At 37.1% G+C, this 18,241-nt stretch overlaps 1 protein-coding gene across 1 annotated transcript; it reads right to left on the bottom strand.

Moving 5' to 3' along the window:
• Nucleotides 1-797: 797 nt before the first annotated feature.
• On the bottom strand, nt 798-4,965 carry LOC136235477 (squalene monooxygenase SE1-like). Its single transcript, XM_066025172.1, has 8 exons — nt 4,521-4,965; nt 3,019-3,130; nt 2,697-2,871; nt 2,341-2,509; nt 1,959-2,177; nt 1,544-1,819; nt 1,174-1,452; nt 798-1,090 (listed from the first exon to the last, which is right to left on the bottom strand). Exons 1-8 carry the CDS (start codon nt 4,776-4,778, stop codon nt 977-979), a joined length of 1,602 nt encoding a protein of 533 aa, XP_065881244.1. The 5' UTR covers nt 4,779-4,965; the 3' UTR covers nt 798-976.
• Between the last annotated feature and the right edge of the window lie 13,276 nt (nt 4,966-18,241).

Here is an 18,241-nt window from a genome sequence, read left to right as displayed (position 1 = left end):
TGAATCGCAATTTTATGAGCTGGATCACAATTTAAATAAATTGTGAAATAAGCTTCATATTTTGGAGATTTAGTTCACATGTTGTAAATTACGAAGCACTAAACAGATATTTACTTCGCAATTGAACCGCAATTTAAACTAAAAGTAATTGATAAAAGATAGTTCGCAGTTTAGCAAGTTGGTTTGCAATTAACGATTTGCAAACCACCAAAGTCTAGGTTAAGTGTAACTAACTGCGTACAACACTTGCATATAACTAACTAGAACTGCAATTGATTATTATATTTTTAAAGTCAATAAAAACTTACATGATATTGAAAATCAACTAAAGCTTTGATTGATTCTTGAGAGTGATTTAGAAATGAAACTTGTATTGTTCTCAAAAACTTATATCACGTGTTGCATTGTTTGTTATATACGTATATATACTTAAAGTATCTTTGAAAATATTGTATATATTAAAAGAGTAGCTTGGTAGCATATATCAAAATAGGTCTAAAGGACTTGTTTTATAAATTTCACATAAATGAGAGTATTAATCTGTTCTTAAGTTAGTAGCAATAATTAGAATCTGGAATTACCCAATATTCACGTCGTTAAAGTTTGAGACTTGTTATAATATTGTTGCTACCCTAATTAGGACAAAGAATCAGAACAGTACCCGCTCCTTAAATAGAAAGTAGAAACAAAGTTATCTCTAATTAGTAATCAGCACCAGACTAAATCGCCAGGTAAAAGAACAATTTTCCACAAAAGTTATCTCTAATTAGTAATTAGCACCAGACTAAATCGCCAGGTAAAAGAACAATTTTCCACAAAATTTCATTTAATTTTAAGCTCAAAGTCACAGTTATGAACATCCTAAGGAAAATAAACAAAGTCCTATGAGCTAAAGCATATGATATTTTCACAGTTGTTCGCTAAACATAGGGGGTTTAAAATACAACAAGCAGGGGGTTACGCTTTTCTACGCAATTTAATCCTCCTCTTCAATAGGCGGAGCTCTGTAATATGCTGGCACTGTTGCAGGGAAAAACATTTGCCTCACACCTTCTGCCTTGATTATGGGAAAGATGATTCCTGACGCACCCTGAAGTTTTGTACTTCCAAACATCAGATATTCCTCAATTCAACATTTTACTTGTAAATATCACAATTAAATTATATGCTTACCGAAATAAGCCTCGCTCCAATCCACATGCGCTTCACAGAAGGGAACGGCAGCAACAAACGACCCACACCATAAATTGCAACTGCGAAGAAATGAAGAACCAAACTCAATGGACGAGGGTTTAAACCCGACAGCAACGCGATTGGTCCAGTTGAGAATACGCCTCCAAGACTCAAATAATCAAAGCAAGCCTGCCGCATTTCCTTCCTTGCTTCATCAGATGAAGCAGAGAATACCTTGTAGAGTGCACCTGCCAGTGTATTGATTGTAGATGCCACCGGCTGCAATGACACCACAATATTAAGTTGAATCAAGTAACAAAGACCAGTTCCATTTCTGTATTCATACCATCAGGAATAATATATAACATACCTTACGCAAGGTGTAAAAGGATTCAAGATATCTACAGAGTGTAGGTGCATCATGTAGATCATGCAAAGGCCTGAGAAGATTACGCAACACCACAATGTCAGAAAGTGCGACAGTCATTCCTCCTCCAGTTAGAGGATGGCGCATGTTGAATGCATCACCCATCAACAATGCACCAGGAGTAGGATAGGGAGCAGCTGGCATGCTTCTGTTTGGCATTGTTCGAATGCTCCCCTTATCAACTGCAGCTACAAAAGAATCATATATTTCTGGGGGAACCTGCAACATTCATTACATAGTTCAGTTCAATACACCATAAAAATAATTTAGAATTTCTTTTCTAATTTGTGGTCAACAAAAAATTGCAATGGGTAAAAGTACACAATTTCTTAGTAGATGCTGCAAGCAAATTCTATACCTGAGGAGCCACAACGTTCTTCAAATAGCTTGCCATTTCGCCATTTGAAATAGAAGGAACCTTCTGGCCAGGTACATCAACCAGACAGCGAACTTCTGTACTACTGATAGGATAGAATAAAATTGGAGAAGGATCTCCTAAAATAACGTGCCCATGATTTGCATAAGGAAGTTGGCAATTCTCGAGGACCAACCCAACAAAACAAGAAGGCACATCAACCTGTAGAAAATATGAGAAATTAAAATTAATTTAGAGAACGTCTCACATACCGATAATATAGTAATAATAAAGGTGAAATTTTGGGGGGAAGATAACAAGCACCTCCAAAAAAAAATCCTAAACTAATGATCCACTATTATTCTACAAGATCATGATTTATCACCTTAGGGTTGCAAAGAGAGCGACGCAAATTTGAGAAGCATCCATCACAAACAATTGTCAAAGGTGCAAAAGCAGTGAGCTCTTCACCGGTTTTTGTTTTGTACTGCACTCCTTTGATTGTCCCTTGCTCTTCAAGAAGAGAAGTAACAGTTCCTTGCTCCAATTGTACACTAGGTAAAGAAAAACAAAGTTTAGATAAATCACATTTGAATTATGATCACAATATACAACTTGATAATGCATAAGGTCTTTTCTTCTAAAGACAAGCAAGAAGTTACTAATGCCATGATTTTTAGACCAATTCAAAAGTTACACGAGGTACTCGCACATTTGTTAGTACTGGATAAATGAACATACTTGGGAAGGGATGCAGCTTTTTCCCGCATCCTCTGTATAAAGCGACCATTGTGAAAACTCCTTCCTGCTACATCAGAATGGAACTTTTCCAAGGGATAAGCAAGTTGGGCATGTTTTCCATCCTTGAAAAGAGCATAACCAAACACCCGCTGTGCATCAATTTCTTCCACACAATCTGCAAAAAATGTCATGGTTCCTTAAGCAAGTGGGCCCTACTATAATATGAATGCAGGATATAGGCGTAACCAGACCATTATCAATGCATTTAAAATCAAACAAAGTAGTAGTAGCTTTAGAAAACTGTTTTTTTTTCCTATCATACCTTCAAGTTCCAACTCAATTAACTTCAGGTAACCGCCTGGTTGTAGCAACTCGCCAACAATTCTGTCAGGTTCAGTCAAGTCTCTTTCAATGACATGCACTCGACGCCCCTCCTGTTTTCCAAATCAACAATTAGTAACTCATGTTAGAAGCTCTCCTGAAATCCTATGTGAAAGAAGTAATCCGATGCAATAGGCAAAATCAATCATTGCGCTAACTAACTAGAAGAAAACAAGAAGAACGATGAAACTCTGGCAAAGCACATCCTCTATTTATCAGATATATACGAAGAAAAAAAAATCAATGGAACTCCACAGCAACGAGCCAGACTATGCATTTGATGGTAAGTCCATGGCTTGCTGATCAGCAAATAATAAACAAAAAGGTAATGGACTCAGCAACATCAAGGATTTTATTCCTTTTCCAGTTAATATTTAAATCCCAGTTTGTCCTGCCCAAGCATTAATTCATTAGTTCTAGATTGATAAATTATGCAACAGCTAATGTTCCATAAGATAAGACATCAAAATTCAGTACAGATGGACTTAAAAACTCCAACAACCCAAAAAGAGGGACTTAAAGACTCCAACAATCCAAAAAGACAGATCAGCAAATTGCGTCATAAATAATTTTCCCTTTCAGGACATAAGATAAACTTTAGGAAGCCAGATTTTATTTGTTAAAATTTAGAAAAGGCAGTCCTCTAGAAAAAAATACAAAAAATAACGATCATCAGAAAAGAAGAGTGAGATTAAAGTAATAGTTCTTTGCTATATGCATGATGATATTAAGAGCATATCGGTAGCATTAATATGGGCTATTTACTCAAATCTGAAAAAAAGCCCAAAATATACTTGAAAGATTCTCATGTTTGTAGGCCTGCAAAGTACACGCATGTAGTTCTAGTCTTCTATCTGTCTCATATGAAGATAGCAATGGCCGGAACAGGATACAAATGAAATCATACTAGAACTTGTAATCATATGTTAGTTGATAAATCATTAAATTATTATTATAAAGCAAAGAAAGGATACATTAATAGCCGGAAAATCAAAACAAACAGTAAATACACGGTTCTGATTAAGCCATAACAAGAAATTTGTCGGGAGGTGTGAACAAAAATTATTAAATCGAGTTGAGGACATTCCGCAACTAACTTACATCATAAGGCTCCCACAACTTCAAATAAAATCCAGCAAACAGCTTAAAATCCCTTTAGCAAACTATGTTTACATTCAAAGATCAGGACGGACGGAGCACCGGGAAGAAGCAGAAGAAGAAAGAAAACTGTTTATTTCTAAACAGCACAACATAAAAGACAAACGCCAATAGCATTTCTAAAGCTTATTAGCTGTGAAGCATAGATATATAGATAATAATAATTTAAAAATTCGAATCTAAAACGAATAAATGAACATGTAATTGGAAAGCAGTTTTCCTCTTTACTAATGAAGAAAACACAGGGAAAATAAAATTTCGAAAAAAAAAGGAAAAACAAAATACCTTGCCGAGGGTATGAGCGAGAGCAGCGCCAGCGACGCCAGCACCAACGATAATGACATCAGCATGAGGACGGTCATCGGATCTGCATTCTGCTTGGACAGCGGAGACGGTGGTAACGGAGTTACGTCTCGCCTGTCTAGTATTCTCCTCCTCCTCCTCTCTCTTGACTACGACCAAATAGAGCATGTAGTAGACGGCGAATATCAGCATTACAGAAGCAAAGATCCAGCCGAGCAAGTAATGATCCGCCATTTTCATTCTAAAATCCGAAAATCGAAACAGAAACGACAAAGGATACTCGATTTCTCTCTTTGAAGAGGGTGATAGCTAGCTGGTATGAAGAGAGTAGTGGTGGTGGTGGCGTTTGCTTTTTGGGCTCCCTAGAATACAAATGCCTTGCTGGCAATGTTTTCTTTCTTTCAAGTTTAGGTGATCAACGCAGCACGAGAATCTTCAGGGACCGATGTGCCCTTTTTATAGGCACGCCTGCTTTGCGCTTGCACATTCCTCATACGAAACGATTGCGTCTTGTTCTAACGTGCGCTCCATCAATTTTTCGTTCGCATTATCATGCGCTTTGTTTGACTCCTTGTTTATATTTAACTTTATGAATTCTCTTATTCAGTCCTTGTACTTTTTCCAAATACGTTTCAGAATTTTTAATATTAATAATATTTAATTTAGTTAAGCCCATGAATTTTAAATTTTATTTAGTTTAATACTCTTTGTACCAGACCCAATTAAAGAAAATTAAATATTTATCCTTTCTCAATCAAATTAAAAATAAAAGTTCAAAAGACTTATTTAAAAAAAAATACAAAGTATAGGGACTCAAAAAAATTAGAACGTTTAAATGTTCAATAATACATTTTGCCACTATATAATATATGGAAAAAGTTTTAAAATTTTCTCCCCCTCGCATTCTTCGTACTCGACAAAACACAAATCGTTGGCCACTTACTGTACTTCTTGATTTCTGAGTTGGAGCTGGGACATATTTTTTCTACTTTATTTATTTATCTCCTAAATTAATTACCAAGTCATTTGCATTTTAGAAAATTTATTACAATTAACACTACTAATTTTTTTATAATTTATCATATTATTCGGTTTGAGGCTCGTTAATTATTTTTTAATTAATTTCAGACAGACTTTATAAATTATTAACCCTATTAAAAACTACAAATTATGGAGTCTTAACTTTATCGGCTTGTCTTTAGAACCTGACTTCTGATCCGAATAGTTTTATACGTAAAAAAAAGGCCTAATACATTACCAGCTTCCTGAACTTGTCCAAAATAGTAGATTGGCTCTCTGAACTTTGTAAGTGTCTCACCAGCTCCCTAAACTTGTCCATAAAAATAGATTAGATCCATGAACTTTGCAAGTGTCTCACCAACTCCCTAAACTTGCTTATTTTGTAACAACTAAATACAAAACTTATTCAACCTAAATTCTAAAAATACGTCTTCATCTATTCGAAAGGTAATTTTTTCGATTCTCCTACCTTTCAACCTATTATAAGAGTTAGTGATGCAAGTTTGAGAGATTGAATGGATGATGATCGAGAGTTGCTATTATGGTTTTTGTATTTAGTTGTTACAGAATAAGCAAGTTTAGGGAGTTGGTGAGATACTTGCAAAGTTCAAGGAACTAATCTACTTTTATGGACAAGTTTAAGGAAATAAGCAAGTTTGGGAAGCTCGTGAGATACTTACAAAGTTCAGGGAGTCAATCACTATTTTGGACAAGTTCAGGAGCTGGTGATGTATTAGGCCTAAAAAATAGTGAAAATAAATTATTATGTAATAAAAAAATCATCAATCCTAATATTAATGAATGTTTACAAAAATGAATGTCTAATATTTAATTAAACTAATATTTTTTTGTTAGAAAACAATTAAACTAATATTCAAATCAAATTTCCATTAATTTTTTTTTGGTGTGGAAAAAGTTTAGGTAAGGATAGGTCTACCCACTCCCAAAGTCACAGGGCAAACCACAGACCTCGATGAGGGTTTACAGTGGAATTTACAAATTAATAGTGTTAGAGATAATTAACTTTGATTATTCATTTAATAATTCTGTAATTATTATTCAGTTAATTAGAAATAATTATCTTTTGTTTAAAGTACTTATCTCTTATTCATTATTTATAGTTATTTATATACAACTCTTGTTAGGTGTATATATACTTATTCAATACACATTATAGTTCAACATAATATTTACTATTTCTAATCTCTATGACCCTAATTAGTTTAACATGGTAATGTAGATTAAATCGATCTGAGAGTTTTAATCTTAAACTCACAAAGAATACAAACTTCTCTAGCTAAACTATAAGGTTGGATAAACCCAAAATGATGATATCCTTGCTCCAATGGAGGCTTCAAGTTCTTAATTCATTCAAAGTTAGGAAACATTACAAAATGAGAAGAATATATACCCCTTCTAAATAGAAAGCAAGAGACTAAAAGGCCCCCACTAGGGTTACTAGCAACTAAGGAACCATAGGGGTAAGGTAGGAATAAATAAAGAAATGATAATAGAGTAATTAAAATAAGTGGCAAAGTAGTAAATAGTTGAGTGGCAAAACAGTAATTAGGAGGTGGCAGATATTGTCCCTGACAAGAAGAACTTGGGGAGGAAGTATTCCTCAACCCAGCACGCTTCGCGTAGCCTCCCTCACGCCCCGCGTGGTTGTGTCCCTGGACTTGGTGGTTCTCACTGGGCATTCTTACGCGCGGCGTCTCCGGAAGTACGCCCCGCGTACTTGACCTCCTGGGCAGAACTCTCTTTGAAAGTTGGCTCCATGCTCCGCGCCTCAGAGGACACGCCCCTCGTGTATGACCTGCTGGGCTGTTCTACCAACTTTGGACTCTTCACGCCCCGCGCCTACTAGGTGCGCTCCGCGTGCTCTCTTATTCGCCATTGCCCTCATTTCCCTCGGCTAACTCTCTACGGGTCTCGTCTTTTGGCTTCGGGTCCGCGTTTGGAGGAGGGATGTCCTCATCATACTCCTCTTCTTTAAAAGAGTTGGACCGCAACTCAATGATAGAACAAGAACGGCTCATCCCAAAGATTGTTGTTCCACTCACCCCATTAGCAATACTCTTCCCTTGGCTTGGGCTACTCGTTACCAACAATCCGACGGGTTGCTCAACCCTTGCATCCTCTAGCGGCGTTAGTTCCCTGATTGGGCACACAATCAAGGCGGCCTTCTTTTCTCCCATAGTAGAGCCTTTCAACAGCGTGAGAATGTACTTGGCCCCATCTTTGAATACGGTGTACGTGTTGTCCCTTCCCGCATGTGAGGCATCACGGTCGAATTGCCAAGGCCTCCTGATAGGGGTCAAAAACCCCTATCTTTAGGTACGGTTTTTAGGTTAGTTTAGTCTAGTTTTCCTATAATAAGCGAGCAATTCTCGCATTTTTATGCATGTGTGCGTGATAGTTGTGTTTTGTATGTGTCCTGTTCACTTTTTGTAGTTTGAGGTCGTTTTCTAGTTGTTTTTGGGCAAATATCGCCAAAATAACACGTATGTTAACTTTCAATTATTTATTATGGCTAATTGATCCACCAAAGGTCTTATTAAACGGAGTTTTCACTCAAATCTAACGACTGGTGGGTCAATTTAGCCTTTGGACTAACGTTGTTTGGAGTTTATGTGCGTGTGCAGGTTAAAACGGGATCAATTTCAGTAAAAAAATCGCATCTCGGGGACCCTCCGGCAGTCGCTTGGCGAATTGGGCATGTCCAGAGTGCAAAAACTGGCCTCTGTAGGCCAGCTCGGTGAAGCTGGCTTCCAGCTTGGTGAGCTGGTGCCCAGCTCGCGCCGAGCTAGCTCGCCCAGCTCAGCGAGCTGCGCCTCGAGAATCGGTCTTTTGACTGATTCCCAACCCCACGACTCCATGATTGCGTCCCGACTCTCCCACCTGCAACAGGAAACAAATCCAATTAGCATCGGGACTCAAACACAACTATAAATAGGGCCTTTTTATTGTAAATTAGATATCTTTCATTTATTGTAATTTACCTTAGCCTTCACCCTTGAAGAATCCTCTCCACCTCCTTCGTCTCCTTCAACCTCCATTGAAGCACCTTTGAAGCTCCATTCACCGAGGATTATTCAAGGTCCGTCCTTAAGTCCTAGGAAGCCGGTTGCAGGGTAGACAGGTTCCCTGAAAGGGATTTTCTCATCTCCTTTCATCTTACTTTGTTTTTATCCCTTGATACAGTCTATGAATCCTATGCTAATTGTATCCCCGTGACAATGTTCTTCATCCGTAATAATATTTTAGCTCTTGTTTTGTTCAATGATTTATTTGTTTAATCTTTGTCTTACGCTTTATTCAATTGGTTTAACTCATTCAAAAGCCCCAAAATCTAGTTGGCACATATTGTAAGCTGAATCTGACTTAGTTAGAGCCTAGGAGATTGACGACCTCTTAGTTGATTAAGCCCAAATTGCTGAGCCTTAGACCTAGTTTCGGCCTTACAAGGGAATCACGCACTAGGGACTTCAGGAGGGTAAGTAGGGTTAATCGCCTTGAATACAAGTGACTTAGATTAGGTTTTTAATCAATTGACCTAATAACTTATCTTCATTATTATCGTTCATACCATGTTCCTTCAGGTAATTGCATTAGTGAAAGATCACTTAGTGAGCCTTGCGGTGCGATCGTCGTGAGGCGCATCAAGTTTTTGGCGCCGTTGCCGGGGAAAGTAGATTAATTCTATAAATACCCGACAACCGCCAATAATCAAGTTTTTGGCGCCGTTGCCGGGGATTTATTTCTTCTGAAATATCGAACCAAAGGTCGATTTGTTAGTTTAGGCATTCCTTTGTGAATATCCTTTGTTTATATCGTTTGTACCTGTTTATATATAATTCTTTATACCTTCTATACTTGTTCATATCTTTTGTGTTTGTTCATAACTGTATACTTTTACTTATCAACTTTTGTGCTAGAACTTCACTTTTTCTCAGCATTCTCAGATCAATTAATTGGCAAGAAAGAGTCGAGTGGCAAGCTCAAAAGTTTACTATCCCATCAAGACAATACATTCATGCCCTGGAGAATGAGGCTCCCAATCCCTCCATGGCCGAGTTAAATAAGAAAATGGATATCTTGATGGCGAAACTGAGCCACAACACCAATGAAAGTGTAAGTTTTGTGGGTAATCACCAATAGTGGCGGAGCCAGAGCTCAAAGTCCGGAGGGGCTCCATTGCATGGAGATTTTTTTTTCTTAATAACGACTTAAGGCAAAAATAAGGAAACATTAAGGTACAAAACAACTGAGATTCAATATAAAATAAGGATAAAGTGCAAAAATACTCTAATGTTTACACCTAAGAACAATTTTACCCCTAACGTCTAAAATGGTACAATTTTACCCTTAACGTTGGCAGCCAAGAGCAATTTTATCCCTAACGTTGACAAGTTTGGTCAATTGGAGAAATTATTCGTCAAATTGCCTTTTCGGTCATGAATTTTGTAACTAAAAAAATACAATTAAAAATAATAAAGGAGAATGAGTTAATAATGATTAAAAATGATACTTAATATTGATATTTTTAAAGGAGAATGAGGTTTAAGGGAAAAAATTAAAATGAGATAAGAAGTGAAGAGAGGGAGATTCGAACATAGGACCAATTGGATGTAGAGATTCCTTCATTTATCACTACAACCAACTATACAAACTTAGTTTTATATCATATAATCACATTCTACACTATAAGTACTAATTTTAACTATTTTTTTTGGGGGGTGGGTGGGGGGGCTCGGAACTGAACCACTGTTCGTCAAGGGTGTTCCGGAGGATCGGGAGACCCTCCCTTACCCCCTAGCTCTACCCCTAATCACCAAAGGTACAATTCTAACCTCAATTCTTACAGCTTTTATGATAGTGATTGGAGGAGATCTCAACACTCAAATCTGTCATATGGGAACCCTAACATGTTGAGTCCTCCAAATAGGTTTGTTAATGAGCACATGGGAAATGAATTGGGAATGTTTCCTTACGAACAAGCAAGCCAAGTTCCTCCACAACCCCCTAGCTCACGAGATGAGGTGTTGTCCCTTTTGAAAGGAATATTAGCCCGACTTACAATCAATGAGGAGGTTTGCAAGGACTTGAGCAACCAATTGGCTCAAATAAACTATGAGATGCAAAAGCAATCCCGAGATGCTCTCCCGGGCATAAAGGAAAACATAGAAATCCCACAAAGGGAATCAGCTCAAGTCATCTCCTTGAGGAATGACAAAAAGGTAGAACCAAGTCCACTGTCACATGCATCACTCAAGGTAAGTGAGGAACCGGAAGCGGCAAGCAACCCCGGTTCAAAATCTGAAATTCTAAATCATGTGATAGAGATAAAAGATCAAATCAAAACTTGTGTATCTCAACTACCTTTTCCTCAAACATTAGAAAAGTTTAGGTTTGCTTCATGCTCAGAAGTTTTCACTCTCTTCGACCTACCAAGAGAATCCAAAAGGGAGCAAACCAAACTTTTTCATAATATGTTTAAATTTGGCCGCTTATTTTCATTAAACTTATTTGAGGCCCCTAATCCATTTTGTAGGTACGAATTATTTGTTAAGGAATTCGAATGGGAGGCAACCTAAGTTTGGATTAAAACTTTTTCTAGGTTTGTTTTTCTTTTTAATTCAATTATAGATTTCTGTTTTTAACTTTGGTTAGTAAGTTGTCTTCTCCACCCTAACTTCTTTCACATATGTTTTATTGTTTTATATGCAATGTTGGAACTTATTGCATGATTTAAGTGTGAGGAGGAGTGGTAGACAAACTTACAAAAATTGTAAATTTTTTAAAAAATTTTGTTGCGTCGTGTCTAGTTTAGTTTTGCGTTTTTTGGTTTTATTTATGCTTTATGTATGTTTTTGCATGTTTAGGACCTAAAACCGAAAACTTCCTTTGAATCTAAACTTCGTTATTTGTTTCTGGGGACTGAGAACCGAATCTAAAATGGCATGACAACTAGTTTAGGTGTAGGACACAATCCTTGTATCTGTAAGAGCATGAGCTAAAGATTGCATTTAGACTCTACTTTTGAAGAAATGCTAAAATCAGTACTTAGGTAGATAACTTAAGAATTGAAGGCATGTGACATTGAATTTGAGCTTGGGAGAACTAATAAACACAAAATTGAAATCCAAGAATTGTGAGTTGAACTTGAGCCCAAGAGCGAACATCAAAAAGCTCTTTTTCTTGATATTTTTGTTTGAATGCTTTGACTTGTGGAAAGATTATAGATTTTGCACCTAATACTGAGTTGAACCTGCATGCAATGATTTGAGATGATAAACGATGAATCATCCTCATTAGAACTAACCTTTTTCTTTACCTTATTTTCTCTTTTTCATCTACTCTAGGAAGCCCCTTTGAGCCTGTATTTTGTATCTTGTAGATTTTCTTTCGTTCTAACCCAATTTTTGCAAACTATCACTTAGTTTGTTACCTAACCCGAGTTTTTTTTTTGCAAAGCTCACATTGAGTCTTTGTTTTCTTCTAGCACTTTCTCTTTGTTTATGGCATTATAGTAGCAAGCCAAAAAGCTAAGAAGTGAATGAGCATCACTATTCAAAAGAAAAAAAAAAGAGAAAAAGAGAAAGAAAAAGAGACAAACAAAAAGGGGAGAACTTCATTCCCCAGTTCTTAAAATTAGAACGTCTCAGAAAAAAAAATATTTATCAAGAAATAAAAAGCTCAATCACTTCATATTTGCTAAAGCCATTTTTAAACTTTGTTTTTCTAGCGCTAGAACTCCTAACCTTTGTTGTACCTTTAACCCTCTAATCACATTACAACCCCAATTCGAGGCTGTTTTTGATACCATCAGAGTCATATAACATAGTAGAGGAACTTGGATGAACGTGCAAAATCAACGTAATCCTAAGCAAGAACATAAGCCGAGAGTAAACACTTTAGCCACTAAAATTGTGTGAATTGAGTGAACTACCTATGGTGAGGTGTTTTACTAAGCTATCCCCTTAAGCTCGTTTAATTAAACATGTATACTTTTCTTAAGCATATGATCTGTGATAATTGAAATGTGGCTTTTGGATATTGTGTCTCTATTTTGTACTTCCGAATGTATGTAATTACATATGCTCAAAATTGTGTCAGGCACCTAGTAAAACCAGGAGGTTTCTCTAGCTTTGCCAGTGATTGCGAGTTTTGTTTTTAGTTTACTTGGGGACAAGTAAAGTTTTAAGTGTGAGGAGGTTTGATAGAGGTCAAAAACCCCTATCTTTAGGTACGGTTTTTAGGTTAGTTTAGTCTAGTTTTCCTATAATAAGCGAGCAATTCTCACATTTTTATGCATGTGTGCGTGATAGTTGTGTTTTGTATGCGTCCTGTTCACTTTTTGTAGTTTAAGGTCGTTTTCTAGTTGTTTTTAGGCAAATATCGCCAAAATAGCACGTATGTTAACTTTCAACTATTTATTATGGCTAATTGATCCACCAAAGTTTTCACTAAACAGAGTTTTCACTCAAATCTAACGACTGGTGGGTCAATTTAGCCTTTGGACTAACGTTGTTTGGAGTTTATGTGCGTGTGCATGTTAAAATGGGATCAATTTCAGTCAAAAATCGCATCTCGGGGACCCCTCGGCAGCCGCTTGGCGAATTGGGCATGTCTAGAGCGCAAAAACTGGCCTCTATAGGCCAGCTCAGCGAAGCTGTTTTCCAGCTCGGCGAGCTGGTGCCCAGCTTGCGCTGAGCTGGCTCGGCGAGCTGCGCCTCGGGAATCAGTCTTTTGACTGATTCCCGACCCCACGACTCCACGATTGCGTCCCGACTCTCCCACCTGCAACAGGAAACAAATCCAATTAGCATCAGGACTCAAACACAACTATAAATAGGGCCTTTTTATTGTAAATTAGATATCTTTCATTTATTGTAATTTACCTTAGCCTTCACTCTTGAAGAATCCTCTCCACCTCCTCCGTCTCCTTCAACCTCCATTGAAGCACCTTCGAAGCTCCATTCACCGAGGATTATTCAAGGTCCGTCCTTAAGTCTTAAGAAGCCGGCTGCAGGGTAGACAGGTTCCCTAAAAGGGATTTTCTCATCTCCTTTCATCTTACTTTGTTTTTATCCCTTGATACAGACTATGAATCCTAGGCTAATTGTATCCCCGTGACAATGTTCTTCATCTTTAATAATATTTTAGCTCTTGTTTTGTTCAATGATTTATTTGTTTAATCTTTGTCTTACGCTTTATTTAATTGGTTTAACTCATTCAAAAGCCCAAAAATCTAGTTGGCACATATTGTGAGCTGAATCTGACCTATTCAGAGCCTAGGAGATTGACGACCTCTTAGTTGATTAAGCCCAAATTGCTGAGCCTTAGACCTAGTTTCGGCCTCACAAGGGAATCACGCATTAGGGACTTCAGAAGGGTAAGTAGGGTTAATCGCCTTGAATACAAGTGACTTAGATTAGGTTTTTAATCAATTGACCTAATAATCTATCTTCATTATTATCGTTCATACCATGTTCCTTCAGGTAATTGCATTAGTGAAAGATCACCTAGGAGTAGTTTAACTTAATTAGGAGTAGAATAACTTAGTTCGAATTAGTATAACTTAGCTAGGAGTAGAATAATTCAACTAGGAGTAGATTAACTTAATCAAAACCAAACTCAAAACCCCCCAAAGCCTAGATAACACTTGAGACCCAATAGCTCGATACTTGTAGGACTCCTATGGTTTCAATACCTGGACTTGTCCATATTATTACTTGATAACGACGGGGTACACTTATCCCTTAGTGAGCCTTCAACGGGAGGCGCATCACCTCCTGAGGAGCAAGTGATATACATCCATCTCAACCACATCACACATAACCTCATCTTGGTAGGCTCCAATAGAGATAGAAACCTTAAACCGGTGAGGGACATTAAGTTTCTCCCCTTCTTTTAATCCACCCCACTCGATATGGATTTGGATGTGGCTCGGGCACTAAGCCGAATTTGCTCAAAGCGGCTTTACTAAGGATGTTCTGTTGACTTCCGCCATCAACAATCAACTCGCATTTCAATGCGTGGATTAGACCTCTAGTTCTAAACAATTGGTGTCTCAGGTCATGTTCTTGTTCCATTGACATTAGTATTCTCTTCACTACATGAACTCCCCGATCATCTCCGGATGATCCGCTATCAACAGGCTCACAATACACCCCATCGTTTCCTCCATAGTCATCATCATCGTACCTCTCAGCCACATTAGCACTCCTTCTCTTAGGGCATTCATTCGAGCGGTGGCCTGGTTCGTTGCATCAAAAGCACTTAAACGGGGCTGGTTTGGTGTACGGGTTGTTGCCCTTATGAGGTGTCGCTGCCCTAAAGGGTCTCACATCTCCACTAGGTGATTTTCCCCCATTCAAGACTTTAGTGCCACTTGAGCTAGCGCCACCTTTGTCCTTGTCCACCTCTTTGGACCCTTCTCCCTCCTCATACTTGTCCAGTAGAATCACCTTCCGTCTTCCACACCAGTCAATCATTGTGCCTATTGTCCATTAAGGGAACTTGCTAGGTCATTTTTATCTTATATCAGTCGTTCTAGTTCATTTATTTTTAAAAATTTACATTCAGATGTTTGGGGCCTTGCCCCGATTCTATCTACTATTGGACATCGTTATTTTATGGTTACCATTGATGGATTTTCTCGCTTTGGCTAAGTTTTTTTTTGTTTTAAAAATAAGATTGATGTTGCTTCTGTATTTGGCAATTTTTTTGCTATGATAAAAACACAATTCAATGATAAGGTTAAAAATCTGTAATCTGACTTTGTGGAGAATATAAAAAAAATTACAACCTTCCTCAAAAGTCAAAGAATCGTGTATAAACTAGCATGTCCTTATATGCAGCCCTGAATGGCATAACTGAACGTAAAAAAATTAGGAATTTGGTTAATACATCTCTCACTTTATTTTCCAATGCCTCTTTACCTCTGAAATTTTGGAACTATGCAATAATTCATAGTATAAGACTCGTTAATTTACTTTCCACCAAATTGATGAATCTAGACTCGAACCAGACATAATTGTTCTTAAAGGTTGATTTAACACCTTTCATTGCTTCTTAGAAGGATTAGGATGTTGAATTGGGTGTTTACCCAAAGAATCGGTGAGGGAAATTATGGATTCACTCACTTTCAGATGATTTCAGGTGTTTCTCTTTCTAGAAACCACTTTCTAGGACCTCAATTCTAATGTTAATTGGTTTTTAGGATAATTTGGGATGAATTCTAGGTGTTTTGGGTTGATTTGAAAGCTCTTACTGTTGTTTTGGATTGAAGTAGATGGAGAAAAAGGGTTTATTCTTCACTTTCTCTATCTCTGTATCTTTTTCTTTCTCTTAAAGATGATACCCCCCTTATTCTGAGCGTTTTCCCACCCTTAACTCATATCTGAATTGTGTTTGGAGTTAGTGGGGTTAGTGGGGTTAATGGGAACATTTACAACAGTTTATAGAAACTGATGTAAATTCATGACAGTGGCTGATCGGCTACCTAGGGTATCCGATCGACCACCACATGGTTAGGGGCAGAATTGCCCCTAACCCGAATGAAGCCCAAATTGTTCTGACGTCTTAAAATGCCCTTTTTGACCTTTTATTTTGACTAATCTTATGTCGTTAAACTCATCTCAACAAGACGGACATTTTTGTATCTCACGGTCAATGACTAAAAATGACACGACCTAAAGATATTGCTCTAAGATCGTCCTGAGTTTTGGTTCAAAAGCTTCAGATCATCATAACTCCTTCATTTGACATCTGAATCGATCTCGGAAAAGTGCATGAGGCTTAGAATGGAAAATATTTGACATTAATCTCTAAGATCGATGGAAATGAGTTTGAGTTTCGATCTTTGATCCCATACGAAGTAATATAGGGCCCACTTGCAACATACTGAGCATAGGTAATCTGAATTCGTTATTAGGATTGGAAAAGTTCATGTTAACACCTATTCTATGTGCCTTTATCATATTCGTTTATTCTACCATTAGATTTGTGCTATTAGATTATATGTTTTACCACGTTTTACTTAAATTAGTTTTCAACAATCAAAACTCTCAACAAATCAGTTTTAGTTACCTTACTCTTTTAAATCTAAGCAAATATAGTATATCAGTCCATATTTCTCCATATAGGCCGATAGTTGGATTTCCATTTTAATATATTGTAATTGGTAACCCACACGTAGTTTTATACTATTACCATGTGCTGGAAATAATGGAAAATAAGGCTAACGTATGACAGCGAAAATATAAAATTTTTAACCTATTTCCATTAACCCAAGATCCGTTAATCGTTATTTCATATAAAGAGGGATAGAAGGAAATACCTTTATGAAGTTCTATCTACCGTTGCAATCGAAGTGCCCACAACTCTTACTCCGAGTTCCCGATCACAAGACAAAACACAACCCAAATCAAGTTAGATATCAACCGTATTAAAACAATCAAGAATAGATTGTCTCTAATAAATCAACACAAGATCAAGGATAAAGAGAAAGAGATGAAATCAATTGAATCGGTAGGAAGCGGTGGATTATTTCGTCCTCGACTAGGGGGGTCGAAATTCTCTCTCTCGGTTGCACTGTATGTTTCGAAAATCACAGGTAGGGGGTATTTATATTCTCTTGTATCTAAACCCTAGTTAGATAGAATTAGGTTACTGAATAAGAATTTAATTCGGAATATAATTCTTATTTATTATCTATAATTATATCTTAAATATAAAGATAATAATAGTAACCTTATAGGATAATAATAGGAGCAATTTAATCTAATTAAAACTCCTAACTTATTTATCCTTAATTAATTTAATTCACAATTATAATCTAATTAGAATTGTTTAAGAATCAAATTAATTATTCATGTAATTCCTTACATGAAAATCGCCCCCTATATACTGGGCCTTAGTGGACTCAGTTGGGCTTCCATTAATTAATTAACATCTGTTTCTCTTTTGGGCTCCAAGTCTTATGTGTGACCCATTAGGTTCTTATTGCTTCTAGCCGTATGCAACTATTAAATTAATTTTCACAGAATTATATTTAATCTTTGCATAACGGAATGAGTATGCGAAATGTGATTAGCAAATCTGAAACATTCCCCCAGAGCTATAAGAAGACAGGTTGATTCTGTCGTTGACCTTTCCGTATTAGTTACAGTATAATTCGATCCTTTATCAACTACATCCTTGAACTGAATCTTATGACTATGGATAATGTCAAGTCACATATAGCGAGACGTTCGTTTTACTTGTACAGGCCGAGTCAACTCCAATTAGATAGGTTAAGTGAAATCTGTATTTCAAGTCTTAAGCTATCACCTTGCAAGGATTTAGAGTCGAGTCTTCCACAAGCGATCCATGGACGTATCTCCCATTTATCGGGAGTGATAAATGCTCAATCCAATGTATAATTATCCTGCAATTACTTTCTGTGATACCCAACGTCTGCCGTTCACACCCCAGAGTCATCTCTGTTATGGATCGTGTTACAACAGGATCAAAGCATCACATTCCGTAATCCAGAATCACCAATTAACATTCCTTTGAGTCTGAGCATTACTTATACCTATTAATACCAATGAGATGAACAGGTGACAATGATGAATCTACCCATCCTGTTATCTCAAGTCGGGTCCCCAATCCTAATGAACTTCTTTTCATTG

This window comes from Euphorbia lathyris, chromosome 7, assembly GCF_963576675.1.
Source record: "Euphorbia lathyris chromosome 7, ddEupLath1.1, whole genome shotgun sequence".
Classification (NCBI taxonomy): Eukaryota; Viridiplantae; Streptophyta; class Magnoliopsida; order Malpighiales; family Euphorbiaceae; genus Euphorbia; species Euphorbia lathyris.
The sequence above is the reverse complement of the archived record's forward strand: the minus strand, read 5'-3'. Positions and strand labels throughout refer to the sequence as shown.